Genomic DNA, 24793 nt, shown 5'->3' with positions numbered 1-24793 from the left:
TTAGTTCAATCCATTCATTTTTATGAATAAAGACAGTATTTATTTATTTTTATTTTTATTTTTATTTTTTTATAAAGACAGTATTTAAAGGCTACAATGCCATTGCCTATTCAGATGCATCAAAAAACATGAAACTGTCATTCCTTCCATTACACTTAAGATAAAACAGCAATTCTACTTACACGGAGTCTTCTTCCCTGAAGTATTTATCCTGTTATTCATTTAACAGATATATTTCTTGAGTATATCCCAGGTAACTATAATAAAGACCCTGTAGTTGGACAATAAACTTGCTTGAAATTCATTCATAGTTGATATCTGGAAGGAAAAACTTGTATGCAATGAAAATAATAAGGATGAGCAAGTATGCAAGTATCCCTTCAAATGCACAGCTGACTCTGTTAACCACAAATATCAACTAAACCCAGGAGTCAAGAGCTGTTACCAAGTTACCGTTAGTTTTTGTTTCATTTCTGAGTCAAACCCTTCTAAGGCTTCTGTTAAATTTAGTACTATGGCTGAATCTCATAGGCACAATGTTAAATGAAGTACATCCAGATACAAAACAGTGTGTGTAGTATGATTTCATTTATATGAATTTCAAGAACAGGCAAGAACAATCTATGCTGATAAATAATTGATTCCTAGTGTTTGGTGTGGAGAGGGTATGTTGACTCAAAGGGAACATGAGGAACTTTCTGGAATGGTGGAAATGTTCTGCATCTTGATCTGGGTGATTGTTATGCAGTGTATACATATATAAATATTATTGGACTATATACACATTTTACGGTTGTGCATCTTACCCTATGATGTTATTCTTCAATTAAACAAAAAACAAAACAAAACAAACAAAAAAACCAAACCACGCTCTTCTGAGGGTTCTTATTATTCAAGGGATAAAGAAAAGAATTCTTCATGTGGCCCATATTGCCTTGCTGATTCTGACCTTCATATACCTTTCCATCTGCATTCCTCTTCCCTAAGCCCCTCCTTGGTGCTCTCTCAGCCTGGCACACTTGCTAAGCTCCCCATGGCGACCTTAGTACATGCGGTTTCCCCAGTGTGGTGTGCCATTCTCTTCCCTATTAGCTCTTGCACTTCCTTTAGCTCAAGGAATCCTTCCTTGTCATCTAGGTTGGGTTCCCCTGTTTGGTGCTTTCATAGAAATTTGTTTCTTGCACCCAATTTACTTCCCACTTCTCTCAATCCCGCATTTGTGGGATTAATTCAATCTGTCTCTCCCAGTAGACCTTATGGTCTGTTCCATGGGCTAAGGAATAATATCTGGGTTTGCTAACCATGGTCTGACACAGTGCCTGATACATAGCAGGTGTTTACTAAGTATGTTTTGACTGCTAAGGTCAAAGAGAGTGGCATCTGGTATTTTCTGGCTAAAAAATTGCTAATATCTCACATTACCCAATTTGGTTTTACCCCATTAAGTGCTTATTGGTATATCTTGCTTTATGCCATCTGGATTCATTATGTGAGAATCTGAATTTTTTGAAAATATAAGTTAGGGCATGTCTAGCAAATGCCCCTTGAATGATCTACACAAATTTGTAGTGTCTTGTACTGCATTTGAGAAGACAGATGAACTTCATCTGCCAAATCCAAGACTTGTTGAATTAAAAGGATTTAACAGTTGGAAGTGATTGTTGTGTCATATCAGCTGGCTAGCTGGTACAGACTTCATAAGATCATTAAACCACTGCCACTTGCACCTAAAGAAAGACTCAGATTTATACTAACTTTACATTGCAGAGTTCTCTAAGAAGGAGGAGGGTGCCAAGAAAATGAGTCACACAAAAAGTAAAAATGTTTAGGAGGAAGTAGCACACTGCAAAAATGCAAACAGTGGTGAAATGTGTGAAAAATTCAAATGAAAAGTCTTTGCTTTTATGGTTTTATTTATAATAAAGGAGGTCAAAAGAACGTCAGGTAGAAATTCATATTTTCAGAATAAGACCCATCACACCGCTTAATGTGGAAGATTAAATAAATTGGAAGAAAAGGCGTAATAAATCAGAAAGAACATTTGAATAACTCCTTACAGTGTACCAAATGCTTCATTCATTCCCTCAACATATACTTCTTGGAACCTTATCTGCTACCAGTCCCAGGCTGGGCTTCTGGGTATACAGCTGAAAACAAAGCAGGTCCATCCTGACCCTGGGTTTACCATCTAGTGCTTCCCATGACCTCATTTAATCTTCACAGAAATTGTCAGAAGAGAACATTGCCACTTTGGGCAGGGGAGGAAATGGCGCCTTAATTGTCTTTCTGAAATACCACCAGGAATTGATGGAGCAGGACCCAAATTTGCATCTCCTAACTCCAATTTCAGGCTTTTCTAATCTTACAAAATCAATTTGCTTGCCAGTCTCTAGGATCTTTAGTTTGTCAATCAAGGCTCTCAAGAGAAATAAGGAAGAATGATTGAGGTACAGCAGTATTGCATTTCAGTCCCTCTCCAGTGTGGTCTTTCTCTTCTCTGGTTTGTCTCACTATTCTTCTAGGGCAGTAGGAAACTTTCCACCAAATCCCTTACAAACACAAGCTTCTTTCATTTTTACTTGTTTCTTTCTTTTTTTCCTAAGGATTTATTTATTTATTTGAGAGAGAGAGTGCATGTGAGCACGAATGGGAGGAGCAAAGGGAGAGGAGGAGAGAAACTCAAGTAGACTCTGCCCTGAGCCTGAGCCAGGCACTGGGCTTGATCTCACGACTCTGAGATCGTGACAGGAGCTGAAACCAAGAGTTGGTCACCTTAACTAACTCCAAGAGTCAGACGCCTTAACTGACTGCACCACCCAGTCACCCTGCATTTTTACTTGTTTCTAATGGCACCTACAGATTCATAGATGGGAGCAAATCACCCATCCTTAACTGAGCAAAAACTGAACCAAGAGCCTTCCCTTTTACATCACATGATTCAGGTTATTGGTCTATTATTTGGTGCTACATAGTCCCAGAAACATATTCAGACTGACTTTGATTTTGCACATTTTCTCCCCAATTTATAAAAGCTTAGTAATAAAAGATGTGTTTGACAGGACATTTTGCTACACGGTAAATACTGATTTTAAGAGAACAGTATTGGGATTGGGGTGCCTGGATGGCTAAATTGGTTGAGCCTCTGACTCTTAGTTTCAGCTCAGGTCATGATCTCAAGATCGTGAGACTGAGCCCTCCACATGGGCTCCGTGCTTGGCATAAAGTCAGCCTGAGATTCTCTTCCTCCCCCTCTGCCCCTTCCCTTGCATGTGTTCACGTGCACACACACACACACACACACACACACACTTTCATTCAAATAAATAAGTAAATAAATAAATGAACATTATTAGCAAATATCTATCAACTGATGAATGGATGAATAAAATGTGGTATTCTCTATACAACAGAATACAAAGGAATAAAGAACTGGTACGTGCAATGTAGATGAGCTTTGAAAACTATGCTAAGGGAGAGAAGTCAGTCACCAAAGGCTGCATTTAGAATTATTCCATTTATACGAAATGGCCAGTATATGGAAATCTATAAAGAGACAGAAAGTACATTTGTGTTTACTTAGAGCTGGAGGCATGGGTGGATTTAGGGGTGAAAGCTAAAGAGTATGGTTTCCTTTTAGGATGATGAAAATGTCTTAAAATTAAATGTGATGATTACACTAAACACTGACTTGCATACTTTAATAATTCGGTGGTATATGAATTATATCCGTAAGACTATTTTTTTTTAAAGGAAATTGAAAGGGCAGCCCTGTTGGTTCAGCGGTTTAGCGCCGCCTTCAGCCCGGGGTGTAATCCTGGAGACCCAGGATCGAGTCCCACATCAGGCTTCCTGCATGGAGCCTGTTTATCCCTCTGCCTGTGTCTCTGCCTCTCTGTGTGCGTGTCTTGTGAATAAATAAATAAAATCTTAAAAAAAAAAAAAAAGGAAATTGACAAAGTGGTCCACTAATAACTTGGGGGAAATACTTTTTTTCAGGCATATGATGTAGGAAGTTATTTTGACCTCCAACCAATGCTTACATCTGTGTTGACTAAAGATAACTGAATAATTTTCTATGTTTTTTCTTCAAAGAAAAAGAACAAATATGAGATTCCACCAATGCAGCAGCAGTATGATGCAAATATAACAGCTGAGATATAGTCTAGGTCAATGAAGGCAGCAATAATTGACATCTATCTGTACTGTATTCATGTCTCTATCCAGCCATTATAATATGTGCCTATATAAGTAGCAAAAGTGCTATCTGTGTCTTTTCTTGATTTTTATGTTTTAAAATTTTTTATGAAAATTAATATTAACCTCCATAAAAAGACTATTAAACAGAAGTTCTTGTGAATTATCAATATAAGATATTCCAGAATATTTTTCCAAAAAATCCGTTTCAATTTTTTTTTCTGGTACATTTCTTTCTTTTTTTTTAATAATAAATTTATTTTTTATTGGTGTTCAATTTGCCAACATACAGAATAACACCCAGTGCTCATCCCATCAAGTGCCCCCCTCAGTGCCCATCACCCATTCACCCCCACCACCCTCCCACCTCCCCCAATTTTTTTAAATAAAGGTTAGACTATTGTTTGGCTTTAAATACTATATTTCAAACATCCTTTCCCATAAAACCCCCAAACACACGCAAAAATGTTTATTCCAATTATTCTTCCATTTAATGTAAAAAAATTTCTGGCTAGAAGAGATTTGCAAAAATAGAATGTTACAAAAAATATGATCTAGAGTTTTAGTACCCCCCAGTGGCTCTGAAAAGATAGGCAACTAATTATTATAAGTTTTCTCCTAAGAAGTCTTTGGGGAACCAGCCAAGCTTAAATAGGGTAATTGGTAGGTCTATGGTTGCAATTTACATAAATTATAGAAACATAACACCAGACATTTATCTAATTGAAGAAAATGCGGTGTTCAGTTACTTATCTAGAGGAATCCTACTCGTGGTTTGTGTCATATAGTGATCAATTCGTTCTCTTGAGACTCTAAATGTGTTTCTCTGGGGACAGCATATGGTAATAATGTTTCAAAATTCATTTTGCTTTACTTTGCAAAGGCTCAAAATATATATTAAATATGAAATACTATTCATATATATTTTTAAATAAAAATAGCATTAAAATAATCTAACTCCAAAATTTTTTTTACAAGATTTTTATCCACACCCCTACTAGAGATGTTGATTATACTCACATATGTGCTGCTGCTTCTTTAAATGCTAACAAATTCATCACTCTGCTAATATATCTGCTATCATAGATCCTATTGTTGTGCCCAAGATTGTGAATCCGAGAAACCACCAAGGAGCCGACACCGAGGGTTTATTAGCAAGCTCGAGCTTGGGTCCAAGTATACCTGTCACAGTGGAGCAGGGACTTGGACCCCAAAGTGGGTTACAGCTGGGTTTTTTATAGGCTGGTCTAGGGGATTTTCAAAAGGGGTGGAGGAATTTCTCAAGGTCTGTTTACATTTTGATATGGGGTTTTCAAGGGTATTGAGCTCTGTTCTCATTCTAATATGGGATTTTCTACCACAGGTGTGGGCTCTGTTGTCTTTCTGATATGGGATTCTCTGCCGAGGGCAATTCTGAGCTCTGTTGTCTTTCTTTCTTTCTTTCTTTCTTTCTTTCTTTCTTTCTTTCTTTCTTTCTTTCTTTCTTCTTTCTTTCTTTCTTTCTTTCTTTCTTTCTTTCTTTCTTTCTTTTCTTTCTTTCTTTCTTTCTTTCTTCTTTCTTTCTTTTCTTTCTTTTTTTTTTTTTTTATGATAGTCACACACACACACACACACACACACACACAGAGGCAGAGACACAGGCAGAGGGAGAAGCAGGCTCCATGCACCGGGAGCCCGATGTGGGATTCGATCCCGGGTCTCCAGGATCACGCCCTGGGCGCCAAACTGCTGCGCCACCCAGGGATCCCTCTGTTGTCTTTTTGATATGGGATTCCCTGTGAGGACATTGAGGACATTCTGCAGTTTTTTCCTATAAAGTTCAGCTCTTATTCACAGGGGCCTAAGATGGCTATACTTGTGCTAATGCTAAACTTGAGGTGGAATGGCCTTGATTTTTCTCGGCCTCCACACTATGTCTCTTAGTTGAGTTTCTTTCCTATAAATATAATAAGCAATGTAAGACATTAATATTTTTCCAGATATTTCTTACACTCTATAAGTATGAAGTTACCATTTCTATAAAAATCATATTCCACAGATCTTACATTTTTGCAGAATTGCACACAAGAGAATGTATCCCAGATATTTAAGTTTTGTATATTATCCAAGCAAAATTCTTTGTCACTATGTCTGGGGTGGAGTCAAATTGCAAGTCTTATCATACAAGCATATCTTAATGTCTCAAACAACCTCTAAACAGAGCCTGTCTACAATAACATAGGACATTTGTAAGACAGGAGAACATTTCATACCTGCACATCGGGACATTGATAATTTGGAGCTTACCACACTCATGCTGCTGGTACTCATTTACTAAACCTATTTAATTATTCGGCAATTAGTTATTAAACAGTATATGTTTGCTGGGAACTGTATCTGATGCAGAGGATTAAACATAAGACATAGTTGCTGCTTGTAAAGATAATAAAGCAATCAAACAAAGGAGACCATCCACTAGAAACTCACTGAGTTAGCAAAGGGCAGAAATGAGGAGGAAGTGAAGTGTCAGGGAGCATGACAGGAACCCTGTAGGGAGGACAGTGAGGGAAAAAGAGACAAAGATACTAATGTGAGAAGCAAAAAGGTTTATGCAGCAGGGAAGCACAGTTGGCTCTTGTTTTGGAATACAGGGTGAGGCAGGAAGTCAAGAAGCAAGCTGCTGAATCACATAAGCTCATGTGCTATGTTAAGGAACTTGGACCTAATCCTGAAGGCAAGAGATAAGAACTTAAGACTTTAGGTAAAGGCTGACCCAATCACATGTGTATTTTTGGCAGATTGTTCTGGTGCTTGTTATAGAGGTGGATTTTAGGGATATAACACGAAAGCAAGAAGACCAGTTAGTATATTGTTGCTAAAACCTAGGTATGAGATGGCTTAGAACCTCACCAGCCTTGGCTGTTGTCAGCCTAGACACAAACCAAAGTTGTGTTACAGTGTGAGAGAATTTCAAATGGATGAAGAGATGGAAGAAATAAAAAATATTTACTAAGGAAGCTGTTGTTGTTCTCCCTGCCACCATATTCCTTTAAAAAAAAAAATGACAGTAATCTAGAAATCACTGAAAGGATCACGTAGTAAACCATAAAGTAATGTTGCCAGGTGTTTTTAAGTAAACTGTATAAAGGATGAAAATCCTACCAATTCACAATTCGGATGCAAAGGACCCTATAATACTTTACAAATTTCAAGCTAGTCACACCCCCTATGAAATATTAGAAGGTATTTCCCTATTGGAATGTATAACAGAGGACCACAGAGTTTGAAATGGAGTGATGGAGCACAAAAGTTTTTTTTTTTTTAAGATTTTATTTATTTATTCATGAGAGACACACAGAGAGAGGCAGAGAGACATAGGCAGAGCGAGAAGCAGACTCCCTACCTGGAGCCCAATGTGGGAATCGATCCCAGGACCCCAGGATCACGATCTGAGCCAAAGGCAAATGTGCAACCACTGAGCAACCCAGGCGTCCCAAGGAGCATAAAAGTTTAAGAGCAAATAGTAAGAAGACTGAATGGCTTAAGATATTTCTCTTTGCATTCTAGACTAGATTCAGGTCATATCTGGTGTGTCAAAATTAGATTACGTAACATCTAAATACACCATATTGTGTTTATTGTAAAAATAGTTTTAGTGATAGGAAATAAAATTTGAAGCAGACACTTGCAGAATGTCTAAGACACTTTTATGAAGCTCTAGGCTCTGAGAACAGAATCTGTCACTGGGCTAGGAAACACAACACTTGACGCTTTTTAATCCCTTTGTTGCCAGAAACCAGACTTTTGGGAGCATATACACAAACTTTCCAGCAGAGGGCAGCAAAACTTCACTATGCAGTTTTTAAAGACCCTAGCCAGTTTTTTATATTGCTTAACAATATTTTTAAATATTCAGCAGAAGGCTATGTGAATATGTTTTTTTTTTTTTTTAAGATTTTATTTATTGGGCAGCCCGGGTGGCTCAGCGGTTTACTGCCGCCTTCAGCCCAGGATGTGATCCTAGAGTCCTGGGATCGAGTCCCACATGGAGCTCCCTGCATGGAGCCTGTTTCTCCCTCTGCCTCTGTCTCTGCCTTTCTCTCTCTGTGTCTCTCATGAATAAATGAATCTTTAAAAAAAGATGTTATTTATTTATTCATGAGACACACACACACACACACACACACAGGCAGAGACACAGGCAGAAGGAGAAGCAGGCTCCATGCAGGGAGCCCAAAGTGGGACTCCATCCCAGGTCCTCTTGTGATGGGCTTGCTCGTTTAACACAATGTCCTCAAGGTTCATCCACAGTGTGCCTGCGTCAGAATTTTCTTCCTTTTCAAGGCTGAATAATATTCCACTATATATTTATATGTCTATATCTATAATCTATCCATATCTGGTATATTTTAAAATACAAATTTTAGAAATGATTTTAGACCCCCTGCTTCCAGTAAAACTGGGATAACTAAGATCAGACATAGCCCTTCCATCTAAGCAGCTAAGAAATTGGCCAAAATATATAAAACATTGGTATTCAGACATTAGACAATAGGAAGTATGGATTGTCTATAAGTATAATAAGTATAAGTATCTATAAGTATCTATAAGTATGAGAGAAGGGAAACAAAAAGATAGACTCCTACAGCCACCCCAGATTTTTGCCTAGAGGCCATTCCAAGCATGGATGCAGGGAAGGGAATGCAAACAGAGGCCAGAAGTCTCTGAGTTGAAAAGTTGGTGAGGCCAAGATGACTAGAGAGCTAGACAGAGTTCTAGAGAATAGGGAGCTGTGCAGAAGGAGACCCAGAGTTCACTAGGACATCCCCTGACCATGCATATGTAGATGAACATTCATAAGATAGGGCAAAGAAAGACCGGGCAGTTGTAAATTAAGTAATACTTAGAGAATACTCAGTAATCTGTAGGAACTTCAATTAACCCGAACTCTCAGCTTAGTAGTAAGAATGAACAATTCCCAGAATAAAGGCATGTGTTGTAGCAAAAATTAAAATAGGTCTTAAAAGCATGAAATTGTTCAATAATTCACTTACCTGCCAGCCAGAACAGAGCCTAACATTCTATAAAGGAAAACAACAAAATTTAGACACTCATAATGAGTGTATCATAATGTATCAGATACATTATGAGATCTGATAACATATTATTAGATGTGCCAAGAATCAGGAAAATGTTGATTCATAACCAACGGGAAAAAAATCAGTCAGTAAAAACAGACGTAGAAATTATTGGGATGATGGAACTAACAAACAGATAAGAATATTAAAATAGCTATTATAACGATGTAAGTTTGTTTGTTTATTTATTTATTTATTTATTTATTTATTTATTTATTTTTACCCCCCCAACAATGTAAGCATATTTAAATAAAAATATAAGCACAACAATAGCCAAACTGTGGAAGGAGCCTCGGTGTCCATCGAAAGATGAATGGATAAAGAAGATGTGGTTTATGTATACGATGGAATATTACTCAGCCATTAGAAATGACAAATACCCACCATTTGCTTCAATGTGGATGGAACTGGAGGGTATTATGCTGAGTGAAATAAGTCAATCGGAGAAGGACAAACATTATATGGTCTCATTCATTTGGGGAATATAAATAATAGTAAAAGGGAATAGAAGGGAAGGGAGAAGAAATGGGTAGGAAATATCAGAAAGGGAGACAGAACATAAAGACTCCTAACTCTGGGAAACAAACTAGGGGTGGTGGAAGGGCAAGAGGGTGGGGGGTGGGGGTGAATGGGTGACGGGCACTGAGGGGGGCACTTGACGGGATGAGCACTGGGTGTTACTCTGTATGTTGGCAAATTGAGCACCAATAAAAAATAAATTTATTATTAAAATAAAAAAATATAAGCACAATGAGGAAAGAAATGGAAGATATAAAAAGACCAAATAGAATATGCTGAATTGAAAAATATAGTATCAGAAATTAAAGTTTCTTTAGATGGCACTAATAAGATTAGACACTGCTAAAAAATAAGCCAGTGAACTTGAAGACCTAGCAATAGAATCCATATAAAATAAAGCACAGATTTTTAAAAGATTGGAAAGTCGAATGAACAGAGCCTCACTGACCTATGGGAAAAAACATGGAGTTGTCTAATTAATATGTGTAATTGGGTCCCAAAAGGAGGGGAGTACAAAAAACTATTTGAATAAATAATGGACTGTAGTTTTCCAAATTTTGTGAAAATTATAAATTCAGAGATTCAAGAAACTCAATGAACTCCAAGAAAGTTAAACACATTCATAGATACAAACCATAACAAGTTGTCTCATAATCAAATTGTTGAACATCGATAATTAAGAGATGATCCTAGATGCAACAACAACAAAGAAACACCACCCTCAACCACCACCACATTCCATACAAATGAATAAGGTAAGAATTACCAGAAACTATCATCAGAAACTATGCAAAACAGAAAATAATGCCATTGCATCTTTAAAGTGATGAGAGAAAAAACATTGTCAGACTAGAATTCTATATCTAATGCAATATCCCTTAAAAATTACGGCATAACTTTTTCCAACAAAAACTGAAGGAATTTGTTACTAGTAGACCTCCAATAAAAGAGTTCTGTAGGCTGAAATAAAATGATAACAAAGGAAATCTTGATATATACAAAGGATGTAAAAGTAGTACAAATGGCAAATAAGTGGATAAATATAACATGATTTTTAAAAAGGTTTTTATTTATTTATTTGACAAAGAGAGTGCACGAGTGGGGGGAGGGGCAAAGGGAGAGGGAGAAGTAGGCTCCCCACCTGAGCAGGGAGCCCTGATGGAGGCTCAATTCCAGGACCCCAGGATCATGACCTGAGCAGAAAGCAGATGCTTAACTGAGCCACTCAGGTGCTCCAAATATAACATGATTTTTATCTAAGTGCTTTATTAAAGAAGATGAATACCTTTATTAAGAAAATATAATGACTGAATTGTAGGGCTTATTACAAAAGGAAACAAATTGTATAACATTAGCACAAAGAATGGAAAAGAGGAAATGGAAATATATTGGTATCAGTTTCTTAAATTATACATGAAATAGTTTAATATTACTTCATGGTAGAACTGTAATAAGAGTTAGAATAAGATTGTGATAACAACCACTATGAAAAAAAGAGTGAGACAGAGGCAGAGAGAGACAGAGAGAGAATAATAAATCAATAATGGAGATAAAATGAAATATTAAAAAACAGTAATTCTAAAGGTAGGAAAAGGGAAAGAAGAACATGGAGCATAAACAAAACAAGTAGCAAGATGGTAAACCTATAATGAAGTATATTATTAATTACTTTAAGTACAAAGGGCATAAAGCCTCCAATTAAAAGACAGAGATTGTCAGGCAAGATTTTAAAAAATGTGAGACCTGTAATGCCTTTTGCAAGAAATCTATCTAAATGTAAAGACATACAAATCAAAAGCTATGATGACAAAAGATATATCATTTATGCACTAATCAGAAGAAAGCTAGAGTGGTTATATTAATATTAAAAAGAAAGTTTTAGAATGAGGAATATTACCAGAAATAGAGGACATTTCATAATGGTAAAGGGGTTAATTCATCTAGAAGATATGCCAATCCTAAATGTGTTTGTACACAATAACAAAGCTTCAAAATACATACGCAAAAACTTATAGAACTAAAGGAAAATAGACAAATCCAAAATTATATTCGGAAATATGAATACTTAAAAAATTAATTGATATAAAAAGTAGACAGGAAATCAACATTGATATAGAATACTTAATTAAACAGCACTATAAACCAACTTCATCTAATTGACATCCTACCTAACAATATCAGAGTTCACATTCATTTCAAACACACATGAAATATTCACCAAAATAGACCATATTCTGGGATATAAAACAAGTCTTAATAGATTTTCAAGGATTAAAAGGATACTCTAAGGGGTGCCTGACTGGCTCACTCAGTGGAGCATTCAACTCTTGATCTCAGGGTTGTGAATTTGAGCCCTGCACTGGGTGTGGAGGTTACTTAAAAATAAATTCTTTTAGAAAAAAAGGATACTCTAAGATCAAGTAGCATATATTTTAAGAATGCAAAGTTGGTTTAATATTAGAAATTAATAGGATTATACTATTAAAAAAGGGTAACCATATGATCACCTCAATAAATTAAATAACTTTAGATGAAATTCAACATCCATTTAAGCTATAAAAAACAAAGCAGGGACGCCTGGGTGCCTCAGCGGTTGAGCGTTTGCCTTCAGCCCAGGGCGTGATCCTGGAGACCCGGGATCGAGTCCCACATCGAACTACTTGCATGGAGCCTGCTTCTGCCTCTGCTGTGTCTTTACCTCTCTCTCTAAGTGTCTTTCATAAATGAATGGGTGAAGTGTTTAAAACAAACAAACAAACAAACAAACAAAAAACAAAGCAAAATAATCTCTCAGTAAATTAGGAGTAGAGAGAACTTACCTTGATATATTCAAAGACATAAATGTATACAGAGAAAAAGCATGTCCATTGATTGAAAGGCAATATTAAAATGAAATTCTCTTCAAATTGATTTTTTTTAAAGATTTTATTTATTTATGAGGGACACACACACACAGAGAGAGAGAGAGAGAGAGAGAGGCAGAGGGAGAAGCAGGCTCCATGCAGGGAGCCCGACGTGGGACTCAATCCTGGGACTCCAGGATCAGGCCCTTGGGCTGAAGTGAAGGTGGTGCTAAACCGCTGAGCCACCTGGGCTGTCCTTCAAATTGATTTTTATAATCAATATAATGCCAGTCAAAATCTCAGTAGGCTTTTTTGGTAAAAATTGATAAGCTTACTCTAAAATTTATTTGGAAAAAGAAACAGAGGACTTAAAAAAGCCAAAGTCATCATGAAAAATAAACAAGAAAAAAAAGTAATGTTTAGACTATCTAACTTTAAGAAGTGCTATAAAGCTACAAGAGTCAAGGCTATGTAGTATTGATGGAAGGATAGTCATCGGCGAAAGCAAAAACTGGATAAAGACGTTCCAGAATATATAAAGAGCTCTCAGAACGCAATACTGAGAGCACAGCAACTCTACAAAAATAGGCAAAATATTTGGACACTTTACAAAAGTAGATATGAGGGTGACTGATAAAGTACATGAAAAGAATCTCAACATTTTTAGTAATCAGGGAAATACAATTAAAATCACTATCAGATATGGTTACATGCCCACTAGTCCCATGAAAAAGAGATGGAGAAACAAACCAAACAATACCATGTGTTTTTGAAGACACAGAGTAACTGAGATTTACTCCTGGGAATATAAAATGATACAATCATATGAAAAATAGTTCAGAAGTTTCTCATTAAACTAAAATACACCTAATATATACCCCATCAGCTGCACTAATTTACCCAAGAGAAATGAAAATATAGGTCTACAGTAAGACTTGTATGTGAATGTTTACAGCAGTTTTAATTATAAATCCATCAACAGGTGAATGCATAAGCAAATTGTGGTATATTCACATCATAGAATATGATTCATTGATAAGAAGGAATGTACTATTGATCTATATGACAACCTGATTGAATTTTAAAACTGTTGTGATGAGGAAAAGCAGCCAAACACAAAAGAATATATACTATGTTGTTTCAGTTATATGAAACTCTAGAAAAATAAACCCTAATCTACAGTGACAGAAAAAAGAATAGTCAGCTGGAGCCAACAGCAGGATGGGAATAGGTGGAGGTGTTGACCTTGATAATATATGCCAATCTTACTCAGATTTTCCCAGTTTAACTTGTACTTATTTGGGTTGTGTGTAATGCCAATGTTAGTTTTTTTTTTTTTTTTTTTTTTTTTAAGTCTTACATGTTCCTGGGGCTCTCTTTGTTTCTTTCTAGTTCATTTTCTCTCTATGGTTCAGGTCAATTCTATTGATCTGTCTTTGAATTTCTGATCCTTTTGTCTATAATCTCCACTTTACTATCAAGCCCAAAGGGCTTTTTGGTTTAATTTCTTTGGTTGTTTTCACATTCTAAAATTTCTTTTTTTTTTTTTCTAAAATTTCCACTTGATAACTGTTTCATGTAAGTTCTATTTCTTTCCTGAGATTTTCTATTTTTAAAATTTGTTTCAAGAGAATTTGCAGTTGATTTTTGAAGCATTATTGTGATGGCTGATTTAAAATCCTGGTCAAATATTGCCAGTATTTGATGTATTGATGTTAGCTTTAATTGATTGTCTTTCTCTTTCTCTCTCTTTCTTTCTTTTTCTTTTCTTCTTTCTTTCTTTCTTTTTCTTTTTTCTTTTTCTTTCTTTTTATCTTCTTTTCTTTCTCTTTCTTTTTCTTTAAGATTTTATTTATTCAAGAGAAGTGGGGGGAGAGAGAGAGAGAGCACAAGCTGGGGTGGGGGGGAGGGCAGAGGCAGAGGGAGAAGCAGACTTCCTGCTGAGCAAGGAGCTGAACACAATTGTTTTTTCTTATTCAAGTTGTAATCTTCCTGTTTTTTTAATTGCAAAAAAAGGTGGTAAATTAGTTTTAGGTGTACAATATAGTGATTCAACAATTCTATTGCATTCATCAAGATAGGTATACTCTTCATCCCCTTCACCTATTTCACACATTGTCCTGCCCACCTCCCCTCTGTAGTTAGTTATCTGTCTGTTCTCTATAGTTAAGTTTATTTTTCTGGTTTGTCTCTCTTTATTTCCCTTTGTTTCCTAAATTTTAGGTATGAGTGAAATCATACGGTATTTGTCTTTCTCTGACTTATTTCACTTAGCATTATACTCTCTAGCTCCAACCATGTTGTTGCAAATAGCAAGATTTCTTTCTTTTTTTTTTTTTTTTGCTAAATAATATTTCATGCCACGTCTTCTTTATCCATTCATTTATTGATGGACACTTACATAATTTGGCCATTATAAGTAATGTTGCAATAAACATAGGGGTGCTTATTTCCTTTCAAATTAGTGTTTTCATATTCTTTGGGTAACTTACCCAGTAGTGTGATTACTAAAAATAGAAGCATTATAGGGTGCTATTTTTACTTTTTTGAGGATCCTTCATACTGTTTTCCACAACTGGAAACTGGCTGCACCAGTTTGCATTCTTACCAACAGTGCACAAGGATTCCTTTTTCTCCATATCCTCATCAATATTTATTGTTTCTTATGTTGACTTTAGCCATTTTGAGGTGTGAAGTGATAACTTGTTTTGATTTACATTTTCATTTTCCTGATGATGAATGATGTTGAGCATCTTTTCATGTGTCTCTTGGCCATCTGTATGTCTTCTTTGGAGAAATGTCTGTTCATGTCTTCTGCTCATTTTTTAATTGGATTATTATTTTTTTGGTATTAAGTTATATACTTTTTAAATATATTTTGGATACTAACCTGTTATCGAATATGTCATTTGCAAATATCTTCTCCCATTCAGTAGGTTGTCTTTTACTTTTGTTGATAATTTCCTTTGCTGTGCAGAATATTTTAGTCCATTTTAAAATTCAATTGTTATTGAATTTTCATATTTATTTATATACATTGGATTCAAGTTCTCTATCAGAGATTTTGTTTGCAAACATTTTCTCCCATTCTACTGCTTGTATTTTCAGTCTTTTAACCATCTCTTGTGAAGAGAAGTTCAATGTCACTTTTTATGTCACTTTTTTTTTTTTTTTTTTTTTTTTTTTTTTTTTTTTTTATGTCACTTTTAATGAAGTTCAATTTATCAGTTTTTTCTTTTGTGGATTTTGATTTTGAAGTTATATCTAACCCCAAATTTGCCTTACCTTTGTGTTTGTCTTATCCAAGGTCACAAAGATTTTCTCATAATTTCTTCTTAAGATTTTATAGTTTTTAGTTTTATAGTTTTAGTTTATGTCTATGATCCATTTGAGTTAATTTTTTAAAATAAGATGTGATATAAGTCTAAATTTCTAGGTCTTGCTGAATTTAGATATCCAGTTACTTTAGCATCATTTATTTAAAAAATATTCTTTTACACTGAAATGCCTTCACATTTTTTGCTGAAAATCAGTTGACCATATGTTTGGTTATACTTCTGGACTCTATTTGGGTCTATTGATTGTCTATATGTATACCAACTACACTGTTTTGGAATTTGTAGCTTTATATTAAGTTTCATACTTTTTTTAAGACTTTATTTTTTTTAAGTAATCTCTACACCCAATGTAGGGCATGAACCCACAACCCCAACACATGCTCCACTGACTGAGCCAGCCCAGTGCCCTATAAGTTTTGGATAAGTCTTCCAACTTTGTTAATCTTTACAGAGTTGTTTTGGCTATTATAGGTCTCATAGATTTTCATATGAATTTTAGAATTGACTTGTCAACTTCTACAAACCATCCCAATTAGATTCAGATTTGCATTGTGTTAAATCTATGAATTAATACTGGGGAGAGCTTAAAATATTGAGTTTTCCAAACCATGAAAGTTTGGAAAGTTGAGTTTTTTCATTCATTTAGGTATTCTTTAATTTTTGTCATCAATGTTTTAAACTTTTCAATGTACAGGTTTTATAAATTTGTCTTGTGACACACTTATGCTTTTTTCATTAAAAAATTATCTTTGTTTAATGGTGAATAGTTTATATTGCTAATAGTTTATATTACTAATTTTTTTTCCTGCAATGTATAATCTGCTATTAATCCCACCCAGTGTATTGTTCATCTCATCCATGGTAGCTTGCATCTCTAGAAGTTAAATTTGTGTCTTTTTTTTCCTTTTTTTTTTCCTTTTTTTTTTTAATTAAGATTTTTATTTATTTATTCATGAGCGACACAGAGAGAGAGAGAGAAGAAGAGACACAGGCAGAGGGAGAAGCAGGCTCCAAGCAGGGAGCCTGATTTGGGACTCAGTTCTGGGTCTCCAGGATCACACCCTGGGCTGAAGGCGGCGCTAAACCGCTGAGTCACCCGGGCTGCCCCGGGTCTTTTTAAAACTATTTTTATTTCTCCACGTACCATTAAAATATGGAACACAGCTATAACTTTTCAAGCACTTTTCTTTTAATTCCAACATTGGTGTCAGTTCTGAGTTGGTTTCAATTGTTTTTTATATAGTTTTCTTCACTATGGGTTGTACTTTCCTGCATGCCTTATAGCCCTTGATTAGATGTCAGGCACTGTGAATTTTACCCTGTTAGATGCGGGATAATTTTGAAGTTCTATAAATAATTGAGTTTTATTCTGGGATGCAGTTAAGTTGCTTGGAAATGGTTTGATCCTTTTTAGCCTTTCTTATAAGACTTGTTAGGTGGAAACCAGAGTAGTGTTTACTATAGAGTTAATTATTCCCCACACCTGAAAGTAGGCCCTTCTGGGCACTTTACTCAATTGTGATATTCTTCTGGTGTGGTTTGTGGGAACAGGCACTATTCCCAGCACTGTGTGAGTTCCCTCTAATCCTTTTTGATAGGTTGTACCACCCTTGGGTAGTTTTTTCACATGTGTACACTGATCAGTACTCAGCTGAGCACCTGAGTGGGTCCCTCTGCAGACCACCACTGTTCTCTCATTAGGCATTGGTCCCTCTCTAAATCATAGCTGCCTTGGTCTCCCTTCACTTTCAGCTCCATCTATTCCACTCAGTGAGTTCACTGGGTTTCCACTCTCTGCACTGCTGCCTGAAAACTCTCTCAAGGCCAGAAGCTGGAGCAAATCATAGGCCTCACTCATTTGCTCCCCGTCTCTTAGGGCCATTGTTCTTCCATATCTGATGTCTAGTGTCTTCAAAACCACAGCTGCATGTATATTCTCTCTCTCTCTCTTTTTTCAGATGAAAAGGTAAAAGTAATACTTGTTACTCTATAATAGCTGGAAGTCATTAATTTAAGGAGATTTAAACAAGAAGAAGAGTATTTCTTATTTTGCCACATAGTTGCATTTTTAGGGCTCTACTTTCTATTGTGTGGATCCATATGTCCATCTAGTGTCATTTTTCTTCGATTGAAAGAAGATTCTTTAACACTTCTTGTAGTATAGGCCTGCTGGTTATGAACTCTTTTGACTTTGGTATGCCTGAAAAAGTCTATTTTGCCTTTGTTTTTGAAATATATTTTCATGTTTCTTCTCAGAAAACAATCCATCACAACAATAAGAAACAGAAACACAAAATCCATCTTTGATGATTCCACAAGATCTTTGTATCCTTGAACCACAACACATGAAAATAGAATGCAGATGGTGGAATAACAGTGATGATGAAGATGTAGCACATGTTAAATAATGTTTATTATGTCAGACACTAGTATCTGTCAGAGGCTTAGCAAGCTTTGCAGCAGATTCAAATTAGGTTAATTCAAGGAGGACTTCATAAAGGACTTATGCACTTGTGGGCAGGGTATAGAAACAATGCAGTCTCCTACGGCTAGTGACAGTAGGCTGGTACCATCCTAGGCTGGCAAGCTTAATGGGAACTCAGAGAGGACTCCTTGAGGGGAGTTGTGAATTCATGTCAAGAGATGCAGTCAGACCGAGGCATTCTTCAAGAGGGCTGGAGGAATAAATACTCTAACCTCACTTGCTGCCCTCTCTGATGTCATGCAAGGACTCCCCTCTGGTCAGAAGCTACAAGCAAGAGAGCCCATTGAAGTACATGCAAGTCCCACAGGCACAGTAAAGGAAGAATCAGGTTAGGGAGTGGCTTTGGAGAGGTAAATGAAGAGAGAGAACAAAATATAAGGAAATGAAAAGTAGGAATAAAGGGATAAGGATTTTGAAAACCAATCAAGAATAAGAGACCAAATCCACAAGGTTCAAAATCTCTTTCTGGGGTTGCTGAAAGAAAGAAAGAAAGAAAGAAAGAAAGAAAGAAAGAAAGAAAGAAAGAAAGAAAGAAAGAAAGAAAGAAAGAAAACAAAACAGAAAATTGTGGGAAAGAAAATACCAAAGAAAAAATACAAAAAAATACTCTGGATTTGCTGGATTGAGAAGACAACTTATCCCTCTTTCAATTATTCAGTACAATGAATGAAAAAGGCCAATGCCATACTTTTGAGAAATTTCATAATGCTGTATGTAAATTTAAAAGTATTAAATAACAACAATGAAAACTATTATCTCTTAGTTTTCAAAGTGATTTCATATTCACTATCTCACTTTTTTAAATGGTCTGAAGGTTTAAGGTGTCTCTTCACAGACACGGAAACAGATACAGTGAATACAACACTTGCAGGATGATATTCTTCAAACCTTTCACAGACGAGTAGCATAGCTCATTAACATTTAAGTGTGTCTGTGTGTGAACACATATGTGTCAATGGACCAGTCATTTTGAATGCCCATCCCGTTTCCTGAACTAGATGATCAGCTTTCAAAGTCATGAAGCATGGTTTCCAATTCCTCGCTATGCTCTCCAGGTCAGTTGAAGAAGTGCTTAGTCTGGGTGAATCTACACAACCGACTAATGTGCCTACCAAGCCTGGAGGAAGAAGGTGTGACACTATGAGCAGCGATTGTTTTGCAGCTTGTTTGCATGAAGGCATAGTAGGTGCAGTGAATATAGTCACCTTTTCTCATTGTGTGTTCCTATGAACAAGGTTTTAAATCTTCATGATCTTCAGATTCTTTCTGGTAGGCTTTGGGCTTGAGTCACCCTCTTCAAATTCCCTTTCAATGCGATAATTCCAGCATTCTGTCAACAAACAAAGACAGTATGAGTTAAATGAACCAACTGCATCAGTGAGAAGGGGTGTCCAGTGTGGGTTCTCTGTAGCCAAGGGGAGTCAGGTGGGGAAATGGCTCAAATAAAACTGTGTGATCAAATCTCCCTAAGAGTTCTCAGGCTTTTGGAGAATTAGTAAAAGGGGGACACAGACAGAATGTAAATGGAAAGTTTAACAGCTTGCTTTCCAAGACAGTGGATTGCAGTTTCCTGTACTCACAGAAATTTTGTGAAAACAGCACTGTTGTAATGAAGAGTTTTACATTCTCAGCTGCTGAAGACTGTGCCAGGGATGGAAATGAAAGCAGTCACTGCTGGTGACCACAACCCAGAAGCTGAAACCACACTCTAATTTTGCACAAAATTGCTGGTTCTTACTCTTCTTTGCTTCTGACTTTTCATTTTGACTGCAAGGATTACATCGAGTTATGTGTAAAATAACATCTTGAGAATAAACTGAAGAAAACCATTTAGCCCTCAGTCATTTGTACTAACCCACAACATGCTAGTACACTACCAGACAGCCTCCAGTATCAAAGTCAGTATGATCATGGTAATCAGAGGTGGAAGGGACATCCAAAGAAGCACCAGAGAAAGACAAGGAGGATGGAAAGGAAGGAGGAGAAAGAAAAGGATGAGGAGTGAGTTTTCATTTGGAAAAGGAAAAATTGGACTTACATTTATGTGAATATATTGACTAATCTTAGAATTAACAGCAGGTTACAGAAAATGGTGGGAGTTTATTACAAAGATGAGACTATCTACTAGCCTTATTGAGCCACCCTGTTATTGAGAATTGGTGACCAATAGCTTAAAAGTTTTTAGCCTTTTCTTTTTTTTTTAAAGATTGATTTATTTATGATAGACACACAGAGAGAGAGAGAGAGAGAGAGAGAGAGAGGCAGAGACATAGGCAGAGGGAGAAGCAGGCTCCACGCCGGGAGCCTGACGCGGGACTCGATCCTGGGACTCCAGGATCGCGCCCTGGGCCAAAGGCAGGCGCCAAACCGCTGAGCCACCCAGGGATCCCCTAATTTTTAGCCTTTTCATCTAAAGACTACTTTTTGGGGGCACCTGGGTGGCTTAGTTGGTTGTCTGACTCTTGCTTTTGGCTCAGAGTTGTGAAATGGAGACCGGTGTTGGGCTCCACACTCAATATGGAACCTGCTTAAGATTCTCTTTCTTTCTCCCCCACAACTCTAAACAAATAAATAAAATAAAAAAAATAAAGACTACTCTTTGGAGGAATAAAACTAACCATATTTATAAAAGATTTATTTATTTATTTTTCAGAGAGCTGGCATTAAAATGTTAATTCTCAAGCACACTCCTCTGCTGAGCATGGAGCCCTGTGTGGGGCTCAATCTCACAACTCTGAGATCACAACCTGAGCCAAAATCAAGAGACGGTTGCTTAAGTGACTGAGCCACCCAGGTGCCCCCAAATTAACCACTAAACTCAAGAAAAAGTGGCTTGAATTTCCAGTAAGAATTTTTAAAAAATTTTTATTTATTCATGAGAAACACACAGAGAGAGTCAGAGACACAGGCAGAAGGAGAAGCAGCCTCCCTTCGGGGACCCCGATGTGGGACTCGATCCCAGGACCCTGGGGTCATGACTTGAGCTGAAGGCAGACGCTCAACCACTGCACTACCCAGGTGCCCCCTCCATTAAGAATTTCCAAGTAGAATTTGCTTTCTACTATTTGGTGTCAATTTTTTCAACAGTCGCCTATCCTAGCAGTGAGATTCAACACTCTTTTCCTATCACAATCATGACTTATCTCTTGACTTTACATGAGGTACAGATTCAAGATACAGAAGTGAAACATGAATAAATGAATAAGTAAATGAGTTGAGAATGCTTGAAAAAATAGATCTTAGAAACAGGACCTCTGCAAAAGTCTTGATAGATCAAATCAAAACATTTATTTCAACCTGCACCCCATTTTAAAGTTTGTATTTGGGCACAAGAAGCAAAAATTCCAGAAAGAACCTCCTAGGAAGATAGCTGAAATTTGACATTTCTAGTGCACATACTGTACACAGAGAGGATAACATTTTAATGTAATTTATTTGAAATGCTTCCAGAAAAGTTTAAGGCCATTATACAAAAACATTCATTTCATCAAAACATTCACTTTCTTCTCATAGGCCAGCACTTAACAGACCTCTTGTCTCAACATACTGGCCAAAGTGGCCAATGGCTCTTGCAGAAAATGATTTCCTCTTCCTCCACCATCAAACATCAGTTCTCAGCTTATGTCTGCTTTTATCTGCAGTTCATTCACTTGCTAAATCAATAACAATTTGAGAAACAAAGGAATTTTAAATAAACTCATAATAGAAAAAAATTCACCAAGTTTAAAATCTATAAATACAGAAATATGTTTTACAGGGTAAAATTGACCACAATATTTTTTTGTTTTTGAAAAATAAGTAATATTACCTTGTTTTCATATTGATACATCTTGTCACACAGCTTCTTTGAATGCACATGTTAGATGTACATAATAAAATGATAACATAGCATTTACTGCTTTCTGTAAACTCAAAAGACACAGAAGATTTAAAAAAATTTTTTTGGCAATAATTTAGAATCATTACTACTAGTGCTGGTGTGGGAATAATTTTGCACAAGTCACCCTTGATATTTACACTCACAGGGAGCTTCTCTGTGTATTCAGTTAACTTTTTTTAAAGGTTGGCAGTCTACCCTGCATTGTAAATCAAGGCTAGACAAGGAGGTTACTAGTTTGGCTAACTGATTCTACTTAATCATAGAGTTAATTAAAATTGGCCTACAGAGAATGTAATTATGACTGATCATAGCACAGAGCCTGAGACGGCAAAGTGTTGACCCAAAAGCAGAGCAGGAAAACCCAAGACTCTGGCCTTTCCCAGAAGGGCACTGGCTCTTGCTTTTCTCTTAATGTTTCCTGCCTAAGGTCATGATGAAGCACTTCTTCCAAATTCTTCTCATATGTTTCGATAAACAGAGTCACTGACTCACCTACAGTCTCTTCCTCAATGCTCCAAAATATGAGTAGCCCTTGGCACATGAAACAAAGTGATGATAGGCCTTCTCATTATCCTGCCAGGTATCCCCCAGGCCTTTTGAGTTCTATTCTGGTATTTGAGGCTAGAAATGGCTCTCTAAAGCAAGCCAGCAACTGTGACAGAGACCTCTTAGTGCAACTGCATTTCATTCAAGATTCAGAGCTGACAGCTGCTTTTAGGCTAGTTCTCTTAAGGTCTATTCCAAGAGACTATTCCAAGTCCTAATAGATTATTTGCACTGAATGATATCAACATAGTGCTTCTTCCTTTGCAAAATTAAGCATCCAGAATCCCCAAGTATGTGTTCATGCTTTTGGGATGGATAACATTGAACCAGGTTCACTGTAAGGACTGATCTTTTCCCGTTTTCCTGCAAAGATCATCATGATACACAAGTGACTTCCTCATGCCCTGTAAATTCCATGCTTTCAGCTATCATGTCAAAGAGCTAGAAAAGCACTAGAGAAAACACAGGAGGACTCTTAAGCAATCTACATGAAACAGTAGTTTAGAGATTCTTTTCTATTGGTTTAAATCCAGCAGAACACATGAAAGTAACTTGTTCAAGTACCTCTCCAACCATCCAGACACTTGTGAAATGCAACACAAGGTGAGTTGCCATGGAACCCCAGCTTACAGACAGATTGGCAGTTACAGTACTAGAGACAAGGATACAGATACAAGGGACTGGGTCAACAGGGTCACAAAAGTATTAAAAAGTGCTTCTCCAAACTGTTCCATGTGTGGAATGCAAATACTGTACAGGTAAGACACAGGGTTACTTCCAGGAAGTACACACGCCTCTGTCAGACATTGCTCTCAACGTGCCTGCTGTTCCCACAGGAAGAGTCTGTCTGTTCCATGCGCTCATAGTCGAGGCTGACCTCACTCGTGTCCATACTACAGTCTGACTCACTGTCTGATTGGTCCATCTGCTCAAGTTTTGTTTCTCCCTGTGGCTCCCTGCTCCCAGTGGCAGGATTTAGGAACGGTCCCTCGGAGTCCAGGTCCCCAGCCTGCCCGGCAGCACACAGAACTGTTTCTTTGGCTTGACGAATGCAGTTGAGCCACTGCTGTTTGTTGAAGGTGTCGTTGGCTTGTAGTGAGTGGGTCTGACTTTGGGATCCGTTTTTGAAACTTACTCTGAAGAAGTTTTTAACTAGAAGTGAAAAATACATATAAAAAAGGTCAATGGACAGGTCTTTCCCAGGTCAAAGGTGGCCTTAACTCCCCCTGTATCTAGGGCAGACATCATTCATTGATTGTGAAACATGTCCCACCGGTCCAGGACATGGCTCAGCTCTGCCCTGCAGCCACCATTGACTAAGTTTGATGCCAAGGTAGCTCTCAGTTGCCTGTGATGCTAGCAAATGGACCTCAGTTTAAACCCGGGTGCATATTAAAACCCCTTGTGAACTTGTTAAAAACATAGATGCCCAGACCCTACCCTTAGAGATTAGGATTCAATAGGTACAAGGTGGGTGGGCCTAATAATCTGGAATTTCAACCACTGCCCCAAGCTACAGCCTTTTCAATTTTCAGAAGCTCTATGGAATATCAAAATATGCCCATGATCCTCCACACAATGGTACCTGTATATCTAGTACCTGAATGGTTGAGAAGATAGGTAAAGACTCAGAGCAGTTACAAGTTCAGTTTCATTTTAAAATAAAAATGAAAAAAAAAATAAAAATGCATTTTCATTATCTCCAGAGGAGTTGTGTGCATTTGAAAAACGGTAGTGTACAGTTTGGAAGACCTTTTATTTAGTTTAACTGGCACATAACAGGTCCCACATGCCATGTGCAAAGCTTGGTTCACAGAAGCACGTGTGCTCAGTCCCCTTGCACTATTCTGTAGCCAGCGGGCTGGGGAACT

General features: G+C 37.0%; 1 protein-coding gene across 4 annotated transcripts in view; it reads right to left on the bottom strand.

The window, feature by feature from the left end:
* Positions 1–21761: 21761 nt before the first annotated feature.
* ARHGEF3 (Rho guanine nucleotide exchange factor 3) overlaps positions 21762–24793 on the bottom strand; it is a 304371-nt gene continuing 301339 nt past the window's right edge. For all 4 annotated transcript variants that reach the window (XM_038566117.1, XM_038566116.1, XM_038566118.1 and 1 more), the window contains one exon: positions 21762–24074. In XM_038566117.1, coding sequence (XP_038422045.1) covers positions 23722–24074 — 353 coding nt within the window. In that variant the 3' untranslated portion in view covers positions 21762–23721. The remainder of the gene's footprint in view (positions 24075–24793) is intronic.

Source organism: Canis lupus, chromosome 20 (assembly GCF_011100685.1).
Source record: "Canis lupus familiaris isolate Mischka breed German Shepherd chromosome 20, alternate assembly UU_Cfam_GSD_1.0, whole genome shotgun sequence".
Classification (NCBI taxonomy): domain Eukaryota; kingdom Metazoa; phylum Chordata; class Mammalia; order Carnivora; family Canidae; genus Canis; species Canis lupus.
The sequence above is the reverse complement of the archived record's forward strand: the minus strand, read 5'-3'. Positions and strand labels throughout refer to the sequence as shown.